This window comes from Phoxinus phoxinus (assembly GCF_949152265.1).
Source record: "Phoxinus phoxinus genome assembly, chromosome: 17".
In the NCBI taxonomy this organism is placed as follows: domain Eukaryota; kingdom Metazoa; phylum Chordata; class Actinopteri; order Cypriniformes; family Leuciscidae; genus Phoxinus; species Phoxinus phoxinus.
In genome coordinates, this window is record NC_136892.1 from 2,859,405 (window position 1) to 2,883,758 (window position 24,354).

Consider the following 24,354-nt stretch of genomic DNA (forward strand, 5'->3'; position numbering starts at 1 on the left):
ACGTCTTCAAACAGTTGTGTGTGTGTGTGGTAGAGTCCGCGATCATTCGCTGTTTCCATGGATACAATACGTGCTGTTTCCCGCCAACGGGGGTGTCGAAATACTATTGGGTAAATTGGCAGTGGGCGGAGTCACACAGATCAAAACAAGAACTGACATTCCGGTGTGGTGAAGTGTTGGGTCCGACTGAAGTGTTGAGTCCGGGCTAAGGACCCTTTAGTATGCCAGTAGTATGCCTGATCTAAATCTGTTCTCGCGATAACTTGTAGCTAAATTTAAAAATACTACTATTACGGTATATTGTGTCACGAAATGCAGTTTTTATAGTTTTTCAATCAACAATGTAGTTGTTTAAAGCGCAAATATGTTGTTTATTTATACAGATAGCGCATATTTAAAATTTTGATCTGACGTTTTCGGAGTTGGGAAAAATAATACCGTTATTGTGTCACGAAATGTAGTTGTTATAGTTTTTCAGTCGACAATGTAGTTGTTTAAAGCGCAAATATGTTGTTTATTTATACAGATAGCGCCTATTTTTTTTTACGTTTTCGGAGTTGTGAGATCCAGGCGATCACCGGCCGCTCAGCGCTCATGTTACCCCGCCTAGAACAGCCTTACCTCGGCTAGTCCTTCTGATGTTTGCCGCTGGCTGATGTCTCTAGTCTAGTGGTTAAACATGAGATAATATTCGTCTTGTGTAGGCTATATCTAACGGGCGATATTTGATCTTATTAATCTTTAATTTGTTCCCCGACAAATCGTTTTGGTTGAGGGCAAAGTTTAGTTTCATAACTTTATGATTTAGGCTATTTAACGTTGTAGCCTGCAGACTTATGTTTGATTGAATCGTTTAACTTACTTTATTTTTTGACTTGTATAGCTTCTTATGCCTTTTAGGCTACTTATACTTTTATAATGTCTATTATTGATCAATAAAACTGAAATGTAACAAAAAGAGACAGGGTTGTATCATTTTATTCGATATAGCCTATGTAAGAATATTTTAATATATAAACCGTTAGCAGAAATAAGTTACATTTAACTAAGTTAAAAATTACAATAAAGAACAATAGACTGTTTTTTATTCATGTGTATTATTCTAGATAATTAATGAAGTACAGTTACATGCTAGTGTGCATATATATTTAACTATATGAGGGGCTAAAATGGAAATGGATGATTCTTTCTCTTTCTTTCAGAAATGTGTGAGAGTGAAGAGAGCCAGAGAGATATGCCACGATGGCATATTGTGCACCCACCCAATGTCCCAGAAGTAATAGTTTTCTTCTGCTATTTATTGTACAACATTAAACTTTTAACAGATTTGTTTTGTACAACTAAGGCGAGGTAATAATGTATTTTTATATAACTGTGTGTTAATAGTGCTGTTATCCCTTTTCTCTATAGCCTACATTTCTCACTATTACAATGTGTTTTTTCATCCAACAATAGTCTGGATCATTGGAGACTCTACGTCCGGCATGGGGCTGAGAGAGCGGCAAAGAACATGGGGAATGGCCTTGGCATTGAGGATGTCTACAATTTTTGGTTCGGCTTGGCTGGTCTGCGGTGGAAGAGCCTTCTCCCTTGATTTTTTTGCACGATGGAGTTCATTTCACCACTAAGGAAAATTATATATTTTTAAACAGTTTGGCAGAATCTATTAAAGCCCAACTTGAACAAGGGTGAGATGTTCATGTCTGTTGTTGTTCCATGTTGAAGTTGAGTTTTAATGGGCTGGGTTTTTTTAGCACCAAAGAAAGCCTATAGTATGTCATGCTTTATGTGATGAGTGTCATTTATTTAACATAGTATTCATTTTTTTAATTTAACAATTGTGACCATAACACTTCGTCTTATCAGCTCTGCTCTTCCTTGTTCCCTACACCCTTTATTATATGTGTTATTTATTTTTATATAAATATATTCTTCAATAAATAACATGATTTAAATACTGTGTGTTGCGTTCCCTCACATTACCTCTTTATGTCTCTGATACAGGTGGACATCTTTATTACAAGACTGCAAACGGATCAAACCGTATGGTTGTCATGGATGAGAAACAGAAGGAACGAGTCCTTTGCGACTGCCATGACAGCCCAGCTACAGGTGGGCATCAGGGGATAACAAGGACATTTAATAAGATTGCAAGCGCATACTACTGGCAAGGCATCTTTCCGGACGTCACAAAGTGGGTAAGATATTTGTAGACTCAAATTCCCGATCCACAAGATGGTTTCATATACAGCCCCTCAAGTGTAAATAATGGGTACGTTATGTAGAGGTCACGACATATTATATTTAGGCCACAAGAGCATATATTCTATTAAATACCTAATGATGTTAAGTCGTGTCCTCAATATCCTATGTTGCGTTTGAGACCCTGATGTAGTTGTACAAAGTAATGTGTTTCTGTTGTTTGCAATGTTACAAACACCTTTTTATTTTTTAGATTGCCCATTGTCCACAGTGTCAGCGTAATGCTACTATTAAAACAGTGGCTCCAGTGTTGCACCCTATCAAGGTCACTAAAGATGCAACTTAGTGTTACGGACTCTGGAGAGCCTGCGAGGGTGATCGCAAAAGACCTGAGTAACCATTAAATAACAGGCATATGTCATCCCAATTCACCATACGATCCCTCCGAGTCATTATGCGTCCAATGGCAGCTTATTTGTATGGGCGCTTGTCCACAAACCTCCTATACTACTTATATTATTAAACAACATTTTTATGGTAACCTACTATTTCTTTTAGATTCTTGACACAAGGATCGCACAGCTCTGTAAAGCACATGGTGGAACTGCATTACAGGTGCACACATTTGTTCTCTGGTGGCGATCCTTCACTAACACGAAACATGTGGATGACAGTCACATTTCTTGTCTGAAGGTAAATTAAAATCTATAAATTAAATCTCAGGGGCAGAGGGGACACATTCCAGCACCAATTATTTACTTACAAATATTTTAAAGGACCTTGATGACAATGACATGGTCCTTATTCCAAGAATTGTTGGTGGACAGAGCCCTGAAAAGGGAAATCACTTCATTTTGTGGGTATGTGTGGAAAAAAAATATATATACATTTTTGCTCAACAGTTGTTACTCTTTGTGGTTAAAGCAGTTTCTTTTTGTTTTGTAAAGGTCTTGGATGGTTTGAGGAATCATATTCGAGTGTACGACCCCATTGGCAACTACAAGTCCATTTCTGAGATGGACCTGGCTATACTATGGTATTTTGTGCATTGTAAATGGCACAATTTTTATCTTCATTTACTAATGTACATTTCTTAATTTCTTTTTTCTTTTGTACAAAAGCAATGCATTCCGAAATACTTGGGACGTGGGAAAATGGACTGTTGAGTACCCAGAACAGTGGAGGCTGTCTGACTCTAACAACTGTGGGGTTTTGGTCTGTACAGTAAGTTAAATAAATGCTTTTATTTTTATATTTTTTTGTGTATTACATCTACATTACTGCAACAACTGTGTTAATTGCATTAGATGGCAGAAATGGAGGTGAGGGACAAATGGACCTCTATGAAAAACGAGGTGATACAGGGAGAAGATCTGTGGTATCTGAGAAGATATCATGCATCATCAATGGCAGCATATGCTGTTCAGCATATGACGTATACAAGGTATGTGTAAAATGTGTGTCCTCATTCAAATAAACCAACTTATAAGTTTAATAATTCAAGTAAATCGATGTTTTTTCAAATATAGGACAGTTGAGGAGGTGGGGAAAAAGGGAATTTGTTCTATTGTCAGTGACACTGAAATCCATGTACATATAAGATTTTACGAAATAAAAAATGTCTAGATATTGTTTGCTATACTAAATATTTTTTTTCAGGACTTGTTCCGAGGAATTGTGAAAGGCTCACTGAAACCCACGTGGAACAAATGGTGGCAAACGAAGACTGGTAAAATGGCAAAACCAAAGAGTTTTCATCCAGCCTTGTCAGCACATGTTGAGGAACTTCTGGGACACATTGACAACATTGTGTTTACGAAAAAGAAGGATGAAAAGCTTGAACATTTTGACCTTATAATGTCTGAACTGATTCCTGAGGTATGCATTTTATGGGATCGTTTTGGTACAAATATGTATGTCTGATTTGTATATTTTTGGGTGAACTAACTCGTTAAACTAACTTAAGTAATTACTTTTTAAAAATCTTTTGTTGTTCAGGTCAGCCTTATAATACTGAGACGAACGGAAGGTTTCAGTCACTTTTGGGCTGAGATATCTTATCTTGTGGAGTGTGTCATTAAAATGGCCTAATGTCACAACATCCACCAGTCCAGCCTCCTCGTCCATCAAATGACGACAAGGTTCAGCGAGCTAACTCCGCCTGCTGCGCTGCACCTTTGAGTTTGCCCATCTGAGTAAAAACAGTGAGTGACGTACATCACACAGTAGACTTTGCGTGTGTACAAATTAACGTGTCACAGCATTTCTGTATGTTTTTGCAGAGTTCCTCAGCTCCTCGTCCAACAAATGACGACAAGGTTCAGCGAGCTGACTCCGCCTGCGGCGCTGCACCTTTGAGTTTGCCCATCTCAGTCACGATCTCACGACCCATCATGCCAAGGGGAAATGGTGCCTCGACACATCTCAACTGCATCATCTAGGCCTTAGGATGGTTCCACAAAGAATTGACTGCACATACAACATGAATTAATTCAAACTACAGATTTGAATTTACATACAGCAAAAGACACTGCATCTATTTGTCTCTCATTAGTCAATCCAGGATAAACCTTTCTCTGAAAATCTTTAACCTCACAGTTCATTAAATTGAACACAGCTAACTCAACATTAAATTTGTTTAAATCTTCACACTGTATAGCCAGAGGACTATCACAAATGTATTTTAAAGACACACTACAGTATGTCTGTTTAAAGCTTCTCTGTATTGTTGTGTATTTTAAAAAGTCTATAAATCTATAAATGATGTGCATGTTGCTTGAAGTTTTGTGTTAATAAAAATGAAATCTAATAAATCTCATAATTCAGTTGTATTGTATTATATTGTGTAATTTAATCAAAATGCTATTTTTATATGAGTTTTGGTTCTGGTTTTATTACATTGAGTGGTATTGTATTGTATGATGTTCGGTTTTAACAATTAATTATGACATAAATCATATGAATTAGAACACAAATGACATGCTTGTAATTAAAAATATATATTATGCCTTATTGCTTAATAACACGTAACTTAATGTCTCAAAACATACCTAAAAATGCAATTACTTTCTTTAATAAGTATAAAAATATATGAAGAAAGGGGTTTGATTGATTACTTATTTGGTTGATTAATATTTATACTAAGTACACACAAAACATAGCTAGCATTCTGTCATTTATGGTTAAACTGTTAATAAGAAAATAGTAATAAATACAAATTTATTAAAAACGACAAAACGTTTATCGGATAGATGTATGCTCTATGCCGCGCTACTATACGCTAACTAAAAAAAAACACTAAGAACGAGAAATGCTTATATTCACAATATATAGCTTCGGGTATATACTATTATATGACACATATAAGTTAAAATACATGAATGACTCGTTATAACGTAGGTCAAACGACTTCTTTAATTATGTGATTTTGTATGATTTGTAACCAGGCACTAAAGCGATTACCCATAAAACGTGCTTTGAACCAATCGGATTGCTTGGGTCCTTAGCCCTTATCGTGTCACGGAACGCACATTCCAGGTACATGAATTTAGCATGTTTCCTAAACATCTGCAAACATATTACAGTATTTTTATGGTGTAGTAGTTAAAAACAAAACATACAGCACCTTTTATACATTTTTTTTTCGTGGTTATGCAAACGTTACTTTTGAATGTTCTCTGAACAAATTAATAATAGGTGCTAATGTGTTGAGAATGTTATTAAAGACCAGATAACTTTAACATTGAATGTTTAATACATCAGGAAACCTGTTCAGATCAATCGATTCAATATGGAAGTTTGTTTCCGCCAGAGAATAAAAACCAAGATATTTCTGACTTTTTATCTCAGAATTGCGTGTTATAAAGTTAGAATTATGAGATAAAGCTTGCACTTCTAAAGAAAAAAAGTCAGTCTCGCAAGTTTATTTCTCGCAATTGTGAGTTTATAACCAAGCATTCACATAATGCATCTCATACCTTTTATACTACAGTTAAATCAGATCAAATGCATTCATATTGTGAACAGCAGCTACGCTAATTATTTCCCATCTGCCTTTTTTGTTGTTATCTCGGGACGCCTGTCCCTATAACTCAATTAGAGTTCGTCAGCTCCAGTTATGTATCCAGCCTCTCATGGAGACTTCTGATGCCCCAACGCCTGTGAAGAGACGACTCAATGCCTGTGAAGAGACGACCCAACGCCGGCGATATGTTATGCCCTAAATTTATGATTAACTAACTGTATTTTTGTATGTACATTTCTGAAATGCATTTTCTGTAAAGCTGCTTTGAAACAATATGTATTGTGAAAAGCGCTATACAAATAAATTTGAATTGAATTGAATTGAATAACACACAATTCTGACTTTATATCTCGCAATTGTGAGATAAAAAGTTGCAATTATCTTTTAAAATGTGCTATTCTGTGGCGGAAACAAGCTTCCATAATTCAAAATGCTGATGATATTTAAACTTTGTTCTGTAGATCATTTTTGTAAAGCTTTAAAAATAAATGTTAAGACTATTTACATGCTGAATTGTGATTCCCGTTTTACCCATCAACTTTTCATATTACTTACATTTTTTTAATTTAATTTAACTTAAACAGTGCTGTTTTTTTACTGCTTTGTAAGCATGTTATTTCCACCAGGAAATGCAAATCTAGTTCCAATTATTAATATTAATGATGACAGTAACCATAAATACACACTTGTTTTTATCATTTTGCTGTAGTTGCTGGTTTATAAAGGCAATAAGCTACTGGTGGCAGAACATTACAGTGATTATACCATGGTTTTACAGCTGGTAAAATCACTGTAACGCACGGCCTCTCCTGGCCAGTTGTGTGATCTCACTGTTGCTCACATGTTTGTGTCAGTGACCCAGTCATTTCTGTGGCTCAAGCACAAGATCATGGGTCACGGTGGATAAATACATAAATGCAAGGGTATTACAAAGAGAAGAATCATGCTCTCAATATACATGCAGTTAAATAATACAATAATCATTACACACATTCAACATGACAGTGCCAAATGAAATTACAGGACAAAATGAATGGGAAAGAATGAAAAGTTACAATACGCTGCAGCATCAAAGCAATAATGAAGCCCTGAAATGAATCATGAATACACAATATGAGCATGTGCAGCTTATTTTACAAAAGTGCTTCTTTCTTCTTTTCTTTTTTTTGGTTGTTGTTTTAGAGCGATCTGTCACACACGGCGGAAAGGACACAATCCTGGGCTCTTAAATAATGTTTTTCGAAAGTCAGCTTGATACGCCCCGCAGAGCGACACACGAGGGGCTTTCGCACCGGCTAGTTTTAGGAACGAGCCTCCAGGATGATTCCCCGAGAACTAGTGTTTCCCATAGGAGCGTTTCCCTGGTTGCGTTCGCTCCACCAGCAGGAACTCTGAAGTGACGTCAGACACGCTCGTTGTTGGGACTTTTATTTTGACGGCGCCCGCGCTCGGATTCTCCGTGTTCATTCGTTTACGATCTGTCGAATAGTCCTGTCTCATACGTTATCATGTAGAACTGTTATATATAGAGAGTAGACAGTGATGAAGAGTTATTAGCGTATGGCGTGTGTTTGATGTCCAGTGTTGCTGAGCAGAAATACATAATCATGTTTCTCTCGGTCTCCTCAAAGTAGTGTTGGGTTTTCTCCTCAGCGTAAAGCTAAGAGGCTCATCTATCACTGTTTACATGTTCCTAGAGTCAGTTTCTGGAGTAAATATATAGGCTATGCCTCTTTAAAATGGCATGTGCTGTGTTTCGGCCAATCAGCGAACACTAACGTCACGGATAGTTCCTACAGCGCTGGTTTAGACCGACTCTAGGGTAGGAGGGTTAGGGTTAGATTACCGTATTTTCCGGACTAGAAGTCGCACTTTTTTTCAGTTTGGCTGGTCCTGCGACTTATATATCAAAATTAATTCATACTGACTGAGATGAACCAAGAGAAAACATTACCGTCTACAGCCGCGAGAGGGCGCTCTAGTTGGCGGAGTTGTTCAGAAGCGACACCGAGGAAGAACTCAATGGATTCAGTGTTGAGGAATGAGATCGGGAGCTTGGTGAACTTGCTGACCGGTAACTAGTTGGACTCGCTGGCTAATGTTAGTTTAGCCTATTCAGCCTCAGGTATATGTTCTTTAACAGTTATTCAGTTCCACAATAGCATAATGTGTTACGCTAACACACCGGACACCTTCAGCTGTTGTTCTGTGTGCTGTTGTGGAGTTGAATAACTTGCCTTTCCAGATTAAATGTCTGTTCTTGGTCTTGGATTTTGTGAAATAAATTTCAAAATAAATGCGACTTATAGTCCAGTGCGACTTATAGTCCGACTTATTTCCTCTTCATGATGCAATTTTTGACTGATGCGACTTATAGTCTGGAAAATACGGTAGTTATTAGCTAAATTAGTTCCTCAAAGGAGTTCCTAGAGAATCGTTCCTAGTTCCTGCGATGCGAACGCGCCAAAACCGTGAACTTCCGCCAATAGTTGTAGCGGAGCTATGGAAAGGTTCTTCCGGTGCGAAAGCCCCTGCGGTGTTTCAAAGCATCACCAGTCTCAGTAACACACGGGAAAGGCAGATGTGTGGAGTGGTCCTCATGGAGCTGGGATTGTGCTGAGTAAGGCCTCGAGCTGCTCCTCTCCCAAACGCTGCTTCTCCTCGAGGTCTTTCTGGCGGATGAGTAAAGATGCGCTGGTCTGGATGAAGAGCCGGTACTCCTGCATCTGTGTGTCCGTCAGGTGCTTGGACAGAAAGCCGGAGACCAGGCGCTCCCGGCGGTCCAGGTTTTCCTTCAAGTCTTTGGCGTCCTCCCTCTGCTTGCACAGGAGACGGTAGCGGTTGTCCAGCGATTGCTGTGGATACAGGAGAGTCAGGATTATTTTAGGAGTACGTCACAATTCGGCTCATGTTTAATTAGTTGGCGCACACAGGATATTTCTGAAGAACATTTTTAGGATTTAAAAAAAAAAATCTGATCTCTTTAGGGGAAAAAATGACAATAAATGGCCTTAAGGCGAGACACGGCAGGCAAAAACTGGTCACTGGTCAATTTTGAGATTTTGGGATATTTGTCTTCAATAACATGTCTTCTTTCAGACTTGTGGTGAAAAAAAGTCAGAAATACACATTTAGGTCTTTATTTTACTACACTGTCTGTTTGCGTCTGTAGATTTCTTCTAAATTCAACAAAAGTTGGCGTTATAAATCATCATGATCCGCGATCTCTGTCTGCTCCCTTTTAATCACACACACCGTTAGAAAGCTCTCTCTCTCCTGTACAATGCTGTTGGATCCAAATATGGTCATTTCCTTTTAATCAGCACCAATCGTGAAAGTAAAAGGGTGAATGCGCAATCTCATTGGCTGATGATAAATCTTTAAAGCCCGTTTTCTCAAAATGACTTTTCTCTCATTCTCCAAGTCTGAAATCTCCACTTCAGTCGCACCGATATACACCAAACCTTCCAGTCTTGTGCCTAGTTATATTATGAAGACATTTACAGAGGGATTTGTAAATATATTATTCCTAGCCTGATTTATATAACATTTTATTCCAAAAAACATGGCGAAAATACATTTTTTTAAGGCTATTGACAGTATATTCTGATTTACAGGATAACAAAAGTAGATATCCATAAATCCCTCAGTAATTTTTTTATTATCTAATATGTGAACACAATGAAACAATTCTTTTTAACCTGGCTTTATCCAATACATTTTTTTTTATATATGCAAATTAGCACATATTTAATTAGACATTGTCTAATTTGCATATTTAAACATTAAATTACAGAAAACGTGTAATACATTTTTTTCTCATCTTAATGTAGGGAATCAACTGGGAAAGTTTCATGGTGATATCTGCTAGTTAAAAACTTTACCCTATTCACCTGTGGTGTCTCGTCTTAAAGCTCGGATTACGGAAGCTTGTTTCCGCCATGGAATAAAACAATATAAAAAAAGGCAATTGCAACTTTTTAGCACAGGATATTTCCGAAGAACATCTTTTAGGAAAAAACTGTAGAAAGTCTTTCACAACTCGTGTTCATGAAACACATTCCATGTCCATGCATTAATATATAAATAAAAAATAAAAAGGTAATTGCAACTTTTTATCTCATAAGAGTTTTTTCTCGCAACTGCAAGATTGTGATTGTAAATTTAGCAAATTGTTGCTTTGTATTTATAACAGTATGCAATGCCAATGTAACCTGTGCTTTACATCAACACGTTTTTAACTTTATTGTGTTGTTCTTGACAAATGAGGATGAGGCGTGTTTCTCGTCTAATAAATCAAATCTCAAATCTTTTGTAACATTTTAAATGTCTTCACTGTTATTAATGATACGTTCATTCAGCAAGGACACATGACATTTCATTTCTTTAAAGTCCCCCTGTGGTGTAAATCCAGCTTTTAATGTTGTTTATGTGTGTATGTGGTGTTTTTAATCTGCTGTAACACAAATCATGTGTAAGTTCATAAGTCGACAGCATTGCTGAGTATTTTCTGCTTAAAACTGCAGTGAACCAAAGACAGTCTCAAAAACACGGTTTAAAATCGCTGGTGTTTCTGACGTCACACACTACCTTGTAACCAATCAGATCAACGTGTGATCGTCAACCAGTGGATCTCTGAGTGAGTGAGTGAGTGGAGGCGGGGCTCATTTGCATATTCATAAAACCACGCATACTAAATTAGGCAAGGGTGTCGAGTTACATTCAAGATATTTTAAGGCTTTTTTTAAGGAAAAAACATTTAAATATATAATTTTGGTGAAAAAAAGAGGAGTTTTAAGGGATAAAATGATCGACTACAGGGGGACTTTAAAGTAGTTTTGGTAGTTTATATTTGAATAATATATTTAGTCACAAAATAAATGACATAAATTATCAACAATAGTCACAAAACATGACAGATAATTTGATATTTTATCTCACAGATTGCACTTCAGATGTTTGTCACAAGAGGGCAGTGCAATCGCAAAACTCATCGAAACTGAAGACTGGTTTCCGTCAGGAAGTGTTGACACCATCGACATCTGATCCAGCAGAACCAGTCAATCCTAAAGCAGATCTAAAGCAATAAGTGTTTCCCAGCACTCAACCTTTCGTGTGTTTAGGGCCCCTCCTAGCTATCTACACAGACACACCTCATTAAAGGGGCGGTTGAGTATGATTTCACTTTTCTAACTGTAGTTAGTGTGTAATGTTGCTGTTTGATCATAAACAACATCTGCAAAGTTACAACGCTCAAAGTTCAAAGCAAAGGGAGATATTTGCTTTTACAGAAATGGCTTTTTAAGAACTACAACAAACGGCTGGTAGGAACTACACGACATTCCTCCCGGGTTAAAGACATCACTAACCCTAAAATTTACATAAACCCCGCCCCCTGAACACGATTTATAGATTATCATGACAGAATATGCTAATCAATGACTAGAAGATACTACACATAATCTACATAAATTCATCAACTAACCGTTCAGAAATGTCCTGTTCTTCTACATGTGTCCCTTCTTGAGTCTCTCCATCTTTCTGACTCCGGTTTGAACATAAAAGGCTAAAAGTTTTTGATATTTTCAGTGCATGTGTGTTGAAGCTCCGCCCCCTGTGCCGGGAGCAGCAGCTTATTTGCATTTAAAGGGACACGCATTAAAACCGCGCGTTTTTGTTCACCCTCAAAAAGTGAAAATTTTAGCATGCTATATAAAAATATCTGTGGGGTATTTTGAGCTAAAACTTCACACACACACTCTGGGGACATCAGAGACTTATTTTACATCTGTAACCTTTTCGTGTGTAATGAACTCACCTTCTCCTCGGTGTCCATGCTGTCGTCCGCAGCGCTGAGGGCGTTCTCCACGCGGGCCAGGCGAGCGGACAGGCAGAGGAGAAGACTCACCACCCGCTCCAGGTCTCCTATAAACTGTGTGTATCGCTCGAGCTCGGCCGGCACACAGCTCTCCCGCACCAGAGCCTCCAGAGCCTCGCCACACACACCGTTCGCCTTCACCTCGGCCTGGACGCCGGACCGGACCTCCTCCACACACTTCAACCGCTCCTCTATACGTGCTATCAGCCATCTCTGCACGGGAGAGGAACCATAGACAACACATGTTTATTTTTAATAATAATAACTCAATAATTATTGGCAGGGTTTGAAATCCAACCTGCCAAATGCGGGTACAGATCATCTGACGCTGTCAAATCACTAGCATGTTACTTAGGGTGCGTTTACACGACAGCGATACGCTTAAAATGGAGAAGTTTTTCCTTTGAGTTTTCCGCATACAGACGACGCCATTGTCAAAGCGATCCCCATTCACACGGATCCATGAAAACGACTAAAAGCACTGTATTCTGCCACCAGGACACTAGATGGCGATGAAACACGCATGTTCATGACGTCATCGTCTTCAGAGATCACGTTTTTGTTGTTTACATGGATGTGTTTATGTGAATACTCATCAAGACAGGTATTTTGACATTATTTTGTGTGTATTTGACTGTTTATGCGCAATAAGCAGAGAAAAATAACTCATTTAGTTCATTGTAACAGCAACAATATTCATCAGGAGCAAATGAAACGAGTGAGTGAATGGAGGCGGGTTTGTGTGTCACTCGCTGTCGGAGAGATAAGAGAGAGAGAGAGACCGTTTTCAAAAACGTGCACTTTGAAACCCGTTTATGAAATATTAAATACAGCGTATTGCAGAATCTGCTCATATCCGGCTTACTTGAACACACACGTCAGTCACTACACAACAAATAACGGCACGCTTGTTCATTTGCTTTGAAGAGGATTAAATAGCATTTGGTTAACAGAAAATACTGTTATTTTCCAACATCCTAAATTTTTTGAGCTCTTTGAACTGTATTGATCGGTCCTCTTAAAACACATTTATTGGTGAAAAGGATGAGGATGAAAGAGGAGATGCTGGATGACAGGATTTTGTTTGAATAAGAAATGAATGTATGAAATCCAAATTGTATAATATATATATATATATATACACACATTTCTTTTTTTTCTTGGCTAGTAGAACATGCATAAAACCTCCTTCATATTCATAACATGTGTCGTGTCAGTCTTGCACACCCCTTCGAGTAAAGTGTTACCAAATCCTCTTATATGTTCTGATGTCAGATTATTAAAATTAATTGATAGTTCATGTTAACTAATGTTAATAAATGGCCTTATTGCCTAAATATATTGTGGCGGGAAAAAAGTACTGATTGTTAAAATTGTTGTTACTATATTCTACAAGCTGGAGATTATATGTGTGTCCCTAGGCTAATGAGTTTTGTGAGGAGTAGATCTACAGTCTTCATCTGTGTACATAATGCAAATGCAAAATCAAATATTTGAAGGATTAAATAAAAGTCATGCATCACCTCTTTTCCGGAGCATGTTATTATTGCGGTGACACTTTACAATAAGGTTCATTATTTAACATTAGTTAACTACCTTAGTTCACACATAGACTAAGAATGAAAGCATTTATTAATCTTAGTAAATATTAATTTCAACATTGACTAATGATAAAAATCAAAGTTGTATGTTAACATTAGTTAATGCACTGTGAACTAACATGAACAAACAATGAACAGCTGAGTTTTTATTAACTAACATTAACAAAGATTAATAAATACTGTAACTAATGTATTGCTCATTGTTAGTTCATGTTAGTTTATATTTTAACTTATGAACCGTATTGTAAAGTGTTATTATTATTGCTTTAGTCAGACTAAAAAGAGTTTGTAGTTTGAAAGAATTACAAATTATTACTTTGTGAATTACAATTATTAATTATTAAGAATTTTTAAGAATTACAATTATTACTTAGTGAAGCGACCTTGGGTTCTTGAAAGGCGCTATAAAAAAATAAACATATTATTATTATTATTAAGAAGACGTGAATCTTGCACAGCATAAAATATTGAAATCTGTGTGGAAAATAAGGCACGGACCATAAACATCATTCTATATAACATAATTATACTTTCCAGTACCTTCTTGTCCATGATATCCATTTGTGTGTCGCACAGTTCCTCTGTTGGGTTCGAGAGAACAGACTCAGTGTTCACAGGTGACGGTTCGTCACACACTGGCATCTCGGTGCTTTAAAAACAAAAATACAAAAAATATCAAATGAAAATACAGATGAAAGTCTAGCATGTAGAATAGAGCCATTTATTTATAACCTAGAAAAGGACAAAATGCTTTAATTAAAGCCTTTATATACAGGAGAAACTGGAAAAATTGCAAAAGTTCATTTATTTCAGTAATTCAACTTAAAAGGTGAAACTAATATATTATATAGACTCATTACATGCTAAATTAGATATTTCAAGCATTTATTTGTTAAAATTTTGATGATTATGACTTACAGCTTATGAAAACCTTTTCATAATATTGTAATTTTGAATTTGGGGTTTTCATAAGCTGAACGCCATAATTATCAAAATGTATATACTGCATTAAAAAAGTGTTTTAATGCATTATATGATCACATGAATAATTGTAACCACATATTATAATAGCCTACATTATAATGAGGGCTTGACATGAACTTTTTTTGTGGTTTTCCAAAGTTACAGCCACTCGGTATTTTCATTGGACACAATTTTGACATCAATACCATGAGGGAAAACTGCCATATAGATATTTTTAATATTATCTCATAATTTGGCAGCAGGTTTATTAGGCTACTGTCACTTCAAGAAAAATCCTGCAATGTTTTCCTCAAAAACCTTAATTTCTGTTCGACTGAAGAAAGAAAGACATGAACAGATGACGAGGGGGAGAGTAAATGATCAGGACATTTGTATTTGAAAGTGAACTCCTCCTTAAGGGCTTTAAGTGTTGATGTGTATATGTGCAGTAGTCACCTGTGCGCAGAGTTATTAACCGTCTGCCCCTGTTTCTTCTTGTAGTGCTCCTCCATTAGCAGATTATCTTCAGATAACAGCTGCTCCATCAGCATGAGCGCTGTCTTCCTATTGGTTACAGGGTAAAGAGTGCGAGCTAATGATTGGTCAGCTGAGACCACTTCCTGAACAAGCACCTCCCACTTGAGTTTGTCCAACTCCGGCGCCCTGTTTTCAATCTCACGAGGGCCGACTTCCTCCTCTGTGTTCCTGTGTTGTTCCCCGTTAAGTGCAGGAACCAGGCTGGACTCCTGAATGCCAGGTGGTGTTGTGATGGCTTCATTCGCACCATACGGGTCAGGTGGTGCATTTTGGGGTTCAGTAAAAGTCTGCGCTTCAGGAGATGAACGATGTGCCTCAGAAGTCGAGATCCGCAGACTAGGATCTGCTCTGACGCCATGAAGGAGAGAAACCTCTTGACTGGAGACACTCTTATCTTGAGATAAAACCTCCGGCTCCTTGCTGTAATATATCAAAATAAACGTAAATTATAACAATGCCTTCACAGAAATGTACCTGATAACTAGATATTTACATTTTAAAGTCACCATGAAATCAAAAAAGGACAATTCTTATTTTTTTTACAGAATGTTGCAGTGTTTATTATAAATAAAAATTGTTTTTTAATTCATATGCCCTCGTAATCTTTAATCAAAAACATTAACCTTAAAGGATAATTCCGGTATTTAACACCTTGAGTCTATATTGTAGTTTGTTTTGGATGAACAAGAGTGGTGGACAACATTTTTTTGACAATGGTTCCTCTCTCGAGTTTTTGACTATAAAAGAATTGGCCATGGACCCATTTAACATTGGAGTCAATGGGCATGTCCGAAAATGTCATTAAAACAGCCAATAATGTTCGTTTACAAAACTGTTAAACTCACCGAGTGGTTAGTGGTGTTCGTTGATGATTATAAACAATATATCGTCGCAATATATGATTTCAATCAGTTTATTTTGCTATAGTGAAGGACTCAGTCCTTCAACAGAATTCAATGGGATTTTACAAAATGACGAATAAAACACGACAGAAACTGAATTTCGCAACACTTTTTGTTTCTGGAACATCAACTAACATCACTAATCACTCGGTGAGTTGCACAGTTTTGAAAACTAATGTTAAAGGTTGTTTTTTAATTACATTTTCGGACATGCCCATTGACTCCAATGTTAAATGGGTCCATGGCCAATTCTTTTATAGTCAAAAACTCGAGAGAGGAACCATTGTCAAAAAAATGTTGTCCACCACTCTTGTTCATCCAAAACAAACTACAATATAGACTCAAGGTGTTAAATACCGGAATTATCCTTTAATACCCTCCATAACTGACTGGCATTCAGATCTGCCTCGTTTATGCTGGGTACACACAAAAAGATAATCGTAAAATGTGCCTCATTAAATATCCATGCACTACAGTCACAGACACTTTCTCTAAACACCAGTTTCTCCATGCTTGTAATGAATTCTGATGGACAAGAGTGAAAAAAATGTTTCAATGATATCGACATGCAAATAAGAACATTAGTCCGGGATTTAATAATGCACAGTGTAAAACCTTGAAACATTAATACCTAGGATTAATTCCTAACCCAGAGGAAAGATTGAACAAGTGTGCAAACTGGAAATATACTTTGGAAAAGTTTTTGAGTATCATTCATGTCTGTAGCAGAAACATGTAAGATGATCCTCAGACAAATATGTATTACATAAAGGGATACTTCACCTCTGGAAAGATGAATGTGTATTTAAATTGGGTCATTTATGTAGTAGAAATGTGAAATTATTTTTGAATTTGGAGCCTTCTAGACTGAGAAAAGCCAGAAAATTTATTTTTGGCTCATGTGGATGAAAGACAACAACTCCCAGAATGCACTTGCTTCGCTGCCCTACGAGGCCACTCCCAAGCCACGCCCACCGGTAAGAGCGCAGTTAGACAACTAGGCTAGGCTACTAGTTGACTCGAAACTTAAAAGACGCCGTTTTATCGTAAGTCTCCGTGACGAGTCTGCCCAGGATTGGCCCAAAATGTCCGGGATTCGGCGTTTGCGTTCTACAATCGCAATTCCTCATGTTTACTGCGGCGAGCAGGACGAGACTGAGGGCCGCGGGAGAACGCCGCGTGATTACTGATGAGCGGCACCTGTGAGACGCACCGGTCTCGTATCTCTCACGGAGGAGCGGGGATTTTCTTAGCAATGTTAAAACGCACATTAACCGATCACTTGTTTAGCGTTCATGTAAACACTACATTCAGATTCACCAATCGGAGTGAATTCAGTTAAATTTAAACAAAAGGATGTCCCGGACATTTACTACTACTTTCCGGTAACCCCTACTACTCAGCTTTCTCCACAGAACAAGAGCCTGTTAGCTTAGCTTCCAAAAAAAGATGGCTGGCTATTTGTGCATTCTGTGAGTGAGATCCCCCCTCTATGGGCGGGTTGAAAACATGCGGATCTAGCGCCTCCTACTGGCTGCAGTTTTTAGCCTCTGGCCAAAAAAGCCTCAGATTACGCAAAATGGTGATTTTTGCGTCATCGGAGGATTTTTTACAGACAAAAAATACATAAATCTCTCGTCTCAGGGGGACATGAGGGAGGGAAGCACGGTAATTCGAAAATACTACAGGTTTTCTACTGATACAAAGCTTAATGCATTGTACATACAATTTCATTGTAAAGCGACCTTGAGTCTTTAGAAAGGCGCTATATAAAATAAACTTATTATTATTATTATTAATGCTAAATGCTGAAGTATCTCTTTAAAGTCGCGTCAACGGGGAGTTGACGGAATACTTTTCCTCAGTATTGTGACGTATTTCTGAGTGGAACGGAAATTATTGAACGAGAAAAACAGAGGGTGTGGCTTGTTTATTTTCCGCCTGGGAATTGATTGGCTCTTGTAAAGTAGGCGTTCAGAAATGGAGACACATCCGAACGCAAGTTTACAACGAGCCAGAGCCGTCAATAGAGAAGGAACGCCATTCCAGAGGGGAAGTACATTTTCAGATTTTGATTAAAGATTACAATACTTTTTTTTTAATGTAAATTGACTTGCATTGATGAATTGTTCACCACAAGTCTAGCAATCTGCGCTGACAGTCAATACAGTCAATTTTGATTTCATGAGTACAGGTGAAACTCGAAAAATTTGAATATGGTGCAAAAGTTAATTTATTTCAGTAATTCAACTTAAAATGTGAAACTAATATATTATATAGACTCATTACATGCAAAGTGAGATATTTAAAGCCTTTATTTGTTATAATTTTGATGATTATGGCTTACAGCTTATGAACACCCCAAATTCAGAATTAGAATATTGTGAAAATGTTTTCTCAGCTGTGAGCCATAATCATTTACATTTTTACATTTACATTTAGTCATTTAGCAGACGCCTTTATCCAAAGCGACTTACAACTGAGGACTACAACAAGCGAGTCATCGTGAAGAAGCAAAAATAACGCAAGAAGTGCTCAAAATACAAAGTTCTGGAATTGCTCAGAGTAGCATAAGCCAAAACAAGGGAGGGTAAAGGAGAGGTTTTTTTTTTTTTTTTTTTTTGATTTTTTTTTATGATTTTTTTTTAATCATCACAATTATAACAAATAAAGGCTTGAAATATCTCACTTTGCATGTAATGAGTCTATATAATATATTAGTTTCACATTTTAAGTTGAATTACTGAATATATATGAACTTTTGCAGTTTCACCTGTAAGAACTACATGCAGACTTGCCTTGGCAAGTCCCACTAATGAATGCATTTACAGCAATGGATCTAGATATACCTGACTTCCAGCATGACTCCAGCAGGTCCAGTGGAGTGACCAGGGATGGACAGAGCAGTGTCAACTTTATGTTTACGTCCATTGTGTGAAGCTATATGGATTTCATCATTATTGGAGGATGAATGCTTAGCAGAATTGGTTAGGAGTGGGTGCTCAGGACCGGCCTGAGAGTTATCCGTGTGTTCTCCGGCGCTGAGGGTCTTCCTCGGTGTGTGCCTTCCTTCAGCAAGAAATGACACCGTTCTCTTCTCTGTCCCGGGCACGGCCTGCTCGCCCTGAAGTTGGTCAAGCTGCTCAGAACTTCTGCTGAGAACTTCAGGTTTCGTGATAATGGACACACCAAGTTCCTCCATAGATTTCCCTCTCGGAGCTCTGATTTGTGCCCGCCGCTCATCATGGGCCGATGCTGTACGACTATGATGGACTAGTGGATCTTCTACTTTTCTTTGAGCACTGAAAAAGAAAGTTTCACTAAAATTAGGAACCGAAATGTGTCAATAGCCGCGTTTCCATTACAGTTCTACGCAACACTTTTGAGATATTTTCTAATTGTTGATAAAAAACTACTGCGAAATTACGTGTTTCTATTAAAGGGGTGGTATAATGCCCTTTTCACAAGATGTAAAATAAGTCTATGATGTCCCCAGAGTGTGTGTGTGAAGTTTTAGCTCAAAATACCCCACAGATATTTTTATATAGCATGTTAAAGTTGTCACTTTTTGAGGGTGAGCAAAAACACCTCGTTTTGTGTCTGTCCCTTTAAATGCAAATGAGCTGCTGCTCCCGGCACAGGGGGCGGAGCTTCAACAGCTCGTGTCCTTTTACCTCACACACACACACACTGAACATTTCTAAAACTTTTAGACTTTTATGTTCAAACCGGAGTCAGAAAGATGGAGAGACTCAAGAAGAAGTGACAACATGTAGAAGCAACAGGACATTTCTGAATGGTTAGTTGATGAATTTATGTAGCTTATGTGTAGTTATCTTCTAGTCATTGATTAGCATATTCTGTCATGATAATCGATAAATCGTGTTCAGGGGGCGGGGCTTATGTAAATTTTAGTGTTGGTTATGTCACTAGCCCGGGAGGAATGTCGTGTAGTTTCTACCAGTCGTTTGTTGTAGTCCTTTTCTTTAAAAGCAAATATCTCCCTTTGCTTTGAACTTTGAGCGTTGTAACTTTGCAGATGTTGTTTATGATCAAACAGCAACATTACACACTAACTAAAGTTAGAAAAGTGAAATCATAATCAACCACCCCTTTAAGAGATGTTATGCGCCTACAACTTAATTTTTTCCTTATTGAGAATTTTCTGAGAACCATGGCCACGGATGTTAGTAGGTTTATGTATATCCCAGCCACCGCAATGGCAATTCATTTGAATCTAAGGAGACTTATGAGTGTTACCAAAGCATTAATGGCAAGGAAAGGCCCTTATACTTGGGAAAGGCACATTTGAGGTGTTTCTCTCTCCTTTATGCTTCAATGTCTTGATTAATAGTGGGATTTCTTTGTTGTTTAATGTTTAGAATCCAGTATTCCTGTGATACTTTGGTCTTTTATGAGTTTAATGAAGAACTCTGTCTCGTCTTCTGTCCAAACACACCGCATCATCTTTAAAGAATGATCAACTTTTACGTACGTCATGTGACCTGTAAATGCATTTCCATTGCAGTTTTGCGAAATATTCCTTTTTCTAATTGCCTAAGATACCACATGCGAGTGTAAAAACTTTTTTTGCTATATATGGGAGTTTTTGCGAAATTGATGCATTTCCATGTGCAACATTAATTTGCGCAATTTGAAGGGTAATGGAAATGCGGCTATTGTTTACATTTGTAGTCAAACTCAATCCTGTTCAAACTGTGGTTATAATAAATACAGTATAGACATTATAATCTCTGTTATCCTACTTAGCAATATGAGTAATAAAAGGTCACCTTGAGATAGCCATGTTGTGAATGGCTGACAACACATCCAGATGTTTCCGAACCTATGGAACAAAAATAAATGATTCAAATACAACAAAGTGTTAGTGGAGCTTTCTAAAAACTTAACTGGAATTAAAGGGTTAGTTCACCCAAAAATGTCAGTAATTACTCTCCCTCATGTTGTTCAACCCTGTAAGACTTTCGTTCATCTTCGGAACATAAAGTAAGATATTTGTGATTAAATCTGAGAGCTGTCTCACTCCTTCAACATCAGAACGGAGGCTCACTATTGGCCATCATCACACGCATCACACACATAGTGAGCCTCCGTTCTGACGGACGACCCAGAAGCGCTGCGCTGTCACACTACGTGAACTCACTCAGAGACACACACAGAAGAAAATCAATAGTTGAATAAAGTCGTTATTTTTGGGGGGTTTTGCGCACAAAAAGTATTCTTGTCGCTTGATAAACTTAAGGTTGAGCCACTGTAGTCACTTGGACTATTTTAAACATTGTCTTTACTAACTTTCTGGGCCGGCAAGTTTCAATTACAACAGAAGCCTATGGAGGAGTGAGACAGCTCTCAGATTTAATCACTAATATCTTCATTTGTGTCCCGAAGATGAAGGAAAGTCTTACGGGGTTGGAACAACATGAGGGTGAGTAATTAATTCATTAATTTTCATTTTGGGTGAACTAACCCTTAAAGTAAAACTGGAATTTTGATGTACAGTTTTATTAAGATACCTGGAAAGCATGGGGAGTGGAGGTGCTGCGAGTCCGTAAGAACTTGGGTTGTTCGGGCTGGTCCAGGAGACTCTCCACGGATGCTGAAGTCCCTGCTTTAGAGGACTCTTCTCTCCAGCTGGACTGCCTTGAGTGACAGCTGGGCTGAGCAGTGGTGAACTGGGTGTATTTACCAGAACTTGACACGGAGTCGAGAATCTGACCTGCAGAGAGAGGCCTGTGGAGGTTCTTCGTGGAACCAGAATTATGTCTGGAGCTCCACTCCGAAGTTGAATTTCTGTGGATGGGTACTTGTGGAAATGGTCGCTGGGGCTCCGGTACCTTTTGACCAGTTTTACGTTCCATGTACGCTACCAAGGCTTTATGCTGAAGGTGCTTCAGAGTTGATTTTGAGAAGGTGGAGGCGGACATTGCACGCCCCCGTGTTTCAAACATCTTCCGCCTGGCAGCCACTAGACCGTGATCACTCTCTGGAAGAAGACCTTCAGCTTCGTTGTCAAGAGAGAGGCATGTCACATGAGCAGGTCCATCTGCCAGCTGGTGCAGCTTCTCCGGCTCAGAGCGAGACAGTTTTTTCTGATCCGCTGTCAAACGCTTTCTGCACCCTACCCGAGGCACCTGTGGTTGAGCGATATTCTGCGGCCTCTCGGTTTCCTTTGCAATCATCTTGTCAATCTCCTCACCAAGCTCTTTCATGCACTCCTTGTCTGCTTCTTGAGGACTGGGACTGTCCAAGTTGGGCCGTATGTCTAGTGATGGAGAACCAGCCGGTACAACAGAAAGACTCTTGTCTGTCTGTAGCTTGACCCTGTGTGGCAGAGAAAGTTGCAAATCTCTCCTTTTAAAAGAAGTCTCCCTCAAAACCTTGGATTGGGCATCTTTCAGTTTCTCCTTGTAATACTTTTTGTAGGAGTCATCCAACGTACCACAAGGGTAGAATAATTCATTTGGTTGATCTTCACTCCTGCTGGGAGAGGCTTGCCCATCATCATTTTCAGCTTTCTGTTTATCTTTGACACAGTCTTGATTCTTGATCACCTTACCACAATCATTATTGTTTTTGAACTTGTCTGCCCTGTTCGCTCCTGTGAGGTGATACAAAAGTGGCGTAGTCTCCTTGCTGATCTTGTCACTTGGAATATTCAGTTGGGGCCATCTTGAATCTCTGGTCATCTCTTCTTCTTTCTTGGGATGATTGGTTTGGTCTTCCTTAATTAGAGCAGGGGTGATTACTGCACCAACTGACTTGTCCTCGGGACCACAGTAGAAGATAGGGTGGTTGGTGGAGTGATGCATGCCAGTTTCTCTACTCATGACCCTCTGGTCCTCTACACCTTCAGAAGTCTCCTCGGACTTAATCGCCTTGTTATTAGGATGCTCGGCAACTTCATTCTGAATGCTGAATTTGTGTTCGTCTTGAAAAAACAGCTTCCCGCTCGGACCATCAGGGCAGCTCTGCCTTCGACGCTGAGCTTTATATGACCACTCACTAGAGGTTTCCACGCTTGCACTGTCTTCAACAACACCTTGCATGGCACTGGGTTCAGAGGACTTGAAGACACCAGTTACAAAATAAAATTGTCCTTTGTGCTGAATGCTCCCACTGACCATGTTCTGTGGCATACGGCAGGAGCTGACGAAACACTGACTCTCAGAAACGGGTCCACCATAAGCTGAATGCGACCTTTTTCGTTGATTTTCTGAACGGCCACTCCAAGGCTGCCTTAAGTGCTCTGGGGGACATGTTTGCAGGGGTGATCTATTTGAAATCTCTGTAGACTTTGGTGGATCAAGCATCTTGTCCGCTGGTTCTTGCTTGAGGTGATTTTTAAGCTGTGGAAATGCACGACCATGCACCGGTTCAGTCCGGACACCAGAGATCTCTGGATTAACGGTCTGCTGTAAAGCAGAAACGTCAGCAAGCTGTCCTTCTGGACTCTGGCGTGCCCTTGAGTTTTCAAGATTCCTGGTTGTTACAAAACTGTTCAGACGGGTAGGAGGTGGTGGGGGTGGTAACGGATGCTTATGAACTGACGGATTTTCAATGCTAGAAAAGTCAACGCTGCTCCTGCGATGCTGTTGTGCAACGGTTTCCATCGAACGGTAAATGTGGTCCATGCTCTTGGAATCTGAATCAAGACAGGTTGGGCTATATTTAGCTTTCACGCATTTCAGATCGGCATAGTGCAAGCTTGGCGACTGGATGTCATCCAGTAGAAAAGGAGAAGGGTAATCGGGGACCGTGGAGCCACCAGAGAAGGAGCTATAGGCTGAATCCCCTTTGCCGTGGTGGTGGTGGGTATACTGATCAATACTGCTACTGGACTTGGCCGGGGAGAGTCGACTGACCGGAAGACTCAGAGGGTGTAGGTCAAGGTTGCTCATCCTCTCGAAGTGGAAATTATAGGAATCCATGTGGGCTATGAAGTGGAAATATGGACCGAGGGGAAATATGTCCTCACTATAGTTACAAAACAGAAGCCACAGGAGTCTGGCATTACCTGTGAGGAAAAAAGAAGAAGAAAGAGTTAAACTGGCATTTAGGACAGGACACAATGCACACCTTCTACATATTATTATGGCTCTGATTTTGGAATGTGATTAACTTTTATATCACTGCTAAAAATAATGTATGCAGAGTAGAAACGCACCAAATAAATTGTTTCCGTCTGAGTTTTGCATTGACTAAACTATTAGTTTTATATGGATTTGT

General features: G+C 38.7%; 2 protein-coding genes and 1 long non-coding RNA gene across 4 annotated transcripts in view; 2 read left to right on the top strand and 1 right to left on the bottom strand.

Moving 5' to 3' along the window:
* Nucleotides 1–177: 177 nt before the first annotated feature.
* On the top strand, nt 178–1,591 carry LOC306984072. The gene is made up of 3 exons (XR_013794476.1): nt 178–295; nt 1,203–1,276; nt 1,456–1,591. It is a non-coding gene; the product is annotated as an uncharacterized lncRNA (long non-coding RNA).
* Nucleotides 1,592–2,764: 1,173 nt separating this feature from the next.
* LOC306984070 (uncharacterized protein) lies at nt 2,765–4,578 on the top strand. The gene is made up of 9 exons (XM_079585081.1): nt 2,765–2,895; nt 2,979–3,062; nt 3,150–3,238; nt 3,324–3,426; nt 3,510–3,646; nt 3,732–3,792; nt 3,862–4,080; nt 4,201–4,406; nt 4,485–4,578. Exons 2-8 carry the CDS (start codon nt 2,997–2,999, stop codon nt 4,291–4,293), a joined length of 768 nt encoding a protein of 255 aa, XP_079441207.1. The 5' UTR covers nt 2,765–2,895; nt 2,979–2,996; the 3' UTR covers nt 4,294–4,406; nt 4,485–4,578.
* Nucleotides 4,579–6,906: 2,328 nt separating this feature from the next.
* shroom1 (shroom family member 1) overlaps nt 6,907–24,354 on the bottom strand; it is a 57,789-nt gene continuing 40,341 nt past the window's right edge. For both annotated transcript variants that reach the window (XM_079585054.1, XM_079585055.1), the window contains 7 exons: nt 21,642–24,142; nt 20,901–20,953; nt 18,957–19,409; nt 15,125–15,625; nt 14,246–14,354; nt 12,045–12,317; nt 6,907–9,081 (listed from right to left, as the gene is read on the bottom strand). In XM_079585054.1, coding sequence (XP_079441180.1) covers nt 8,824–9,081; nt 12,045–12,317; nt 14,246–14,354; nt 15,125–15,625; nt 18,957–19,409; nt 20,901–20,953; nt 21,642–24,056 — 4,062 coding nt within the window. In that variant the 5' untranslated portion in view covers nt 24,057–24,142 and the 3' untranslated portion in view covers nt 6,907–8,823. The remainder of the gene's footprint in view (nt 9,082–12,044; nt 12,318–14,245; nt 14,355–15,124; nt 15,626–18,956; nt 19,410–20,900; nt 20,954–21,641; nt 24,143–24,354) is intronic.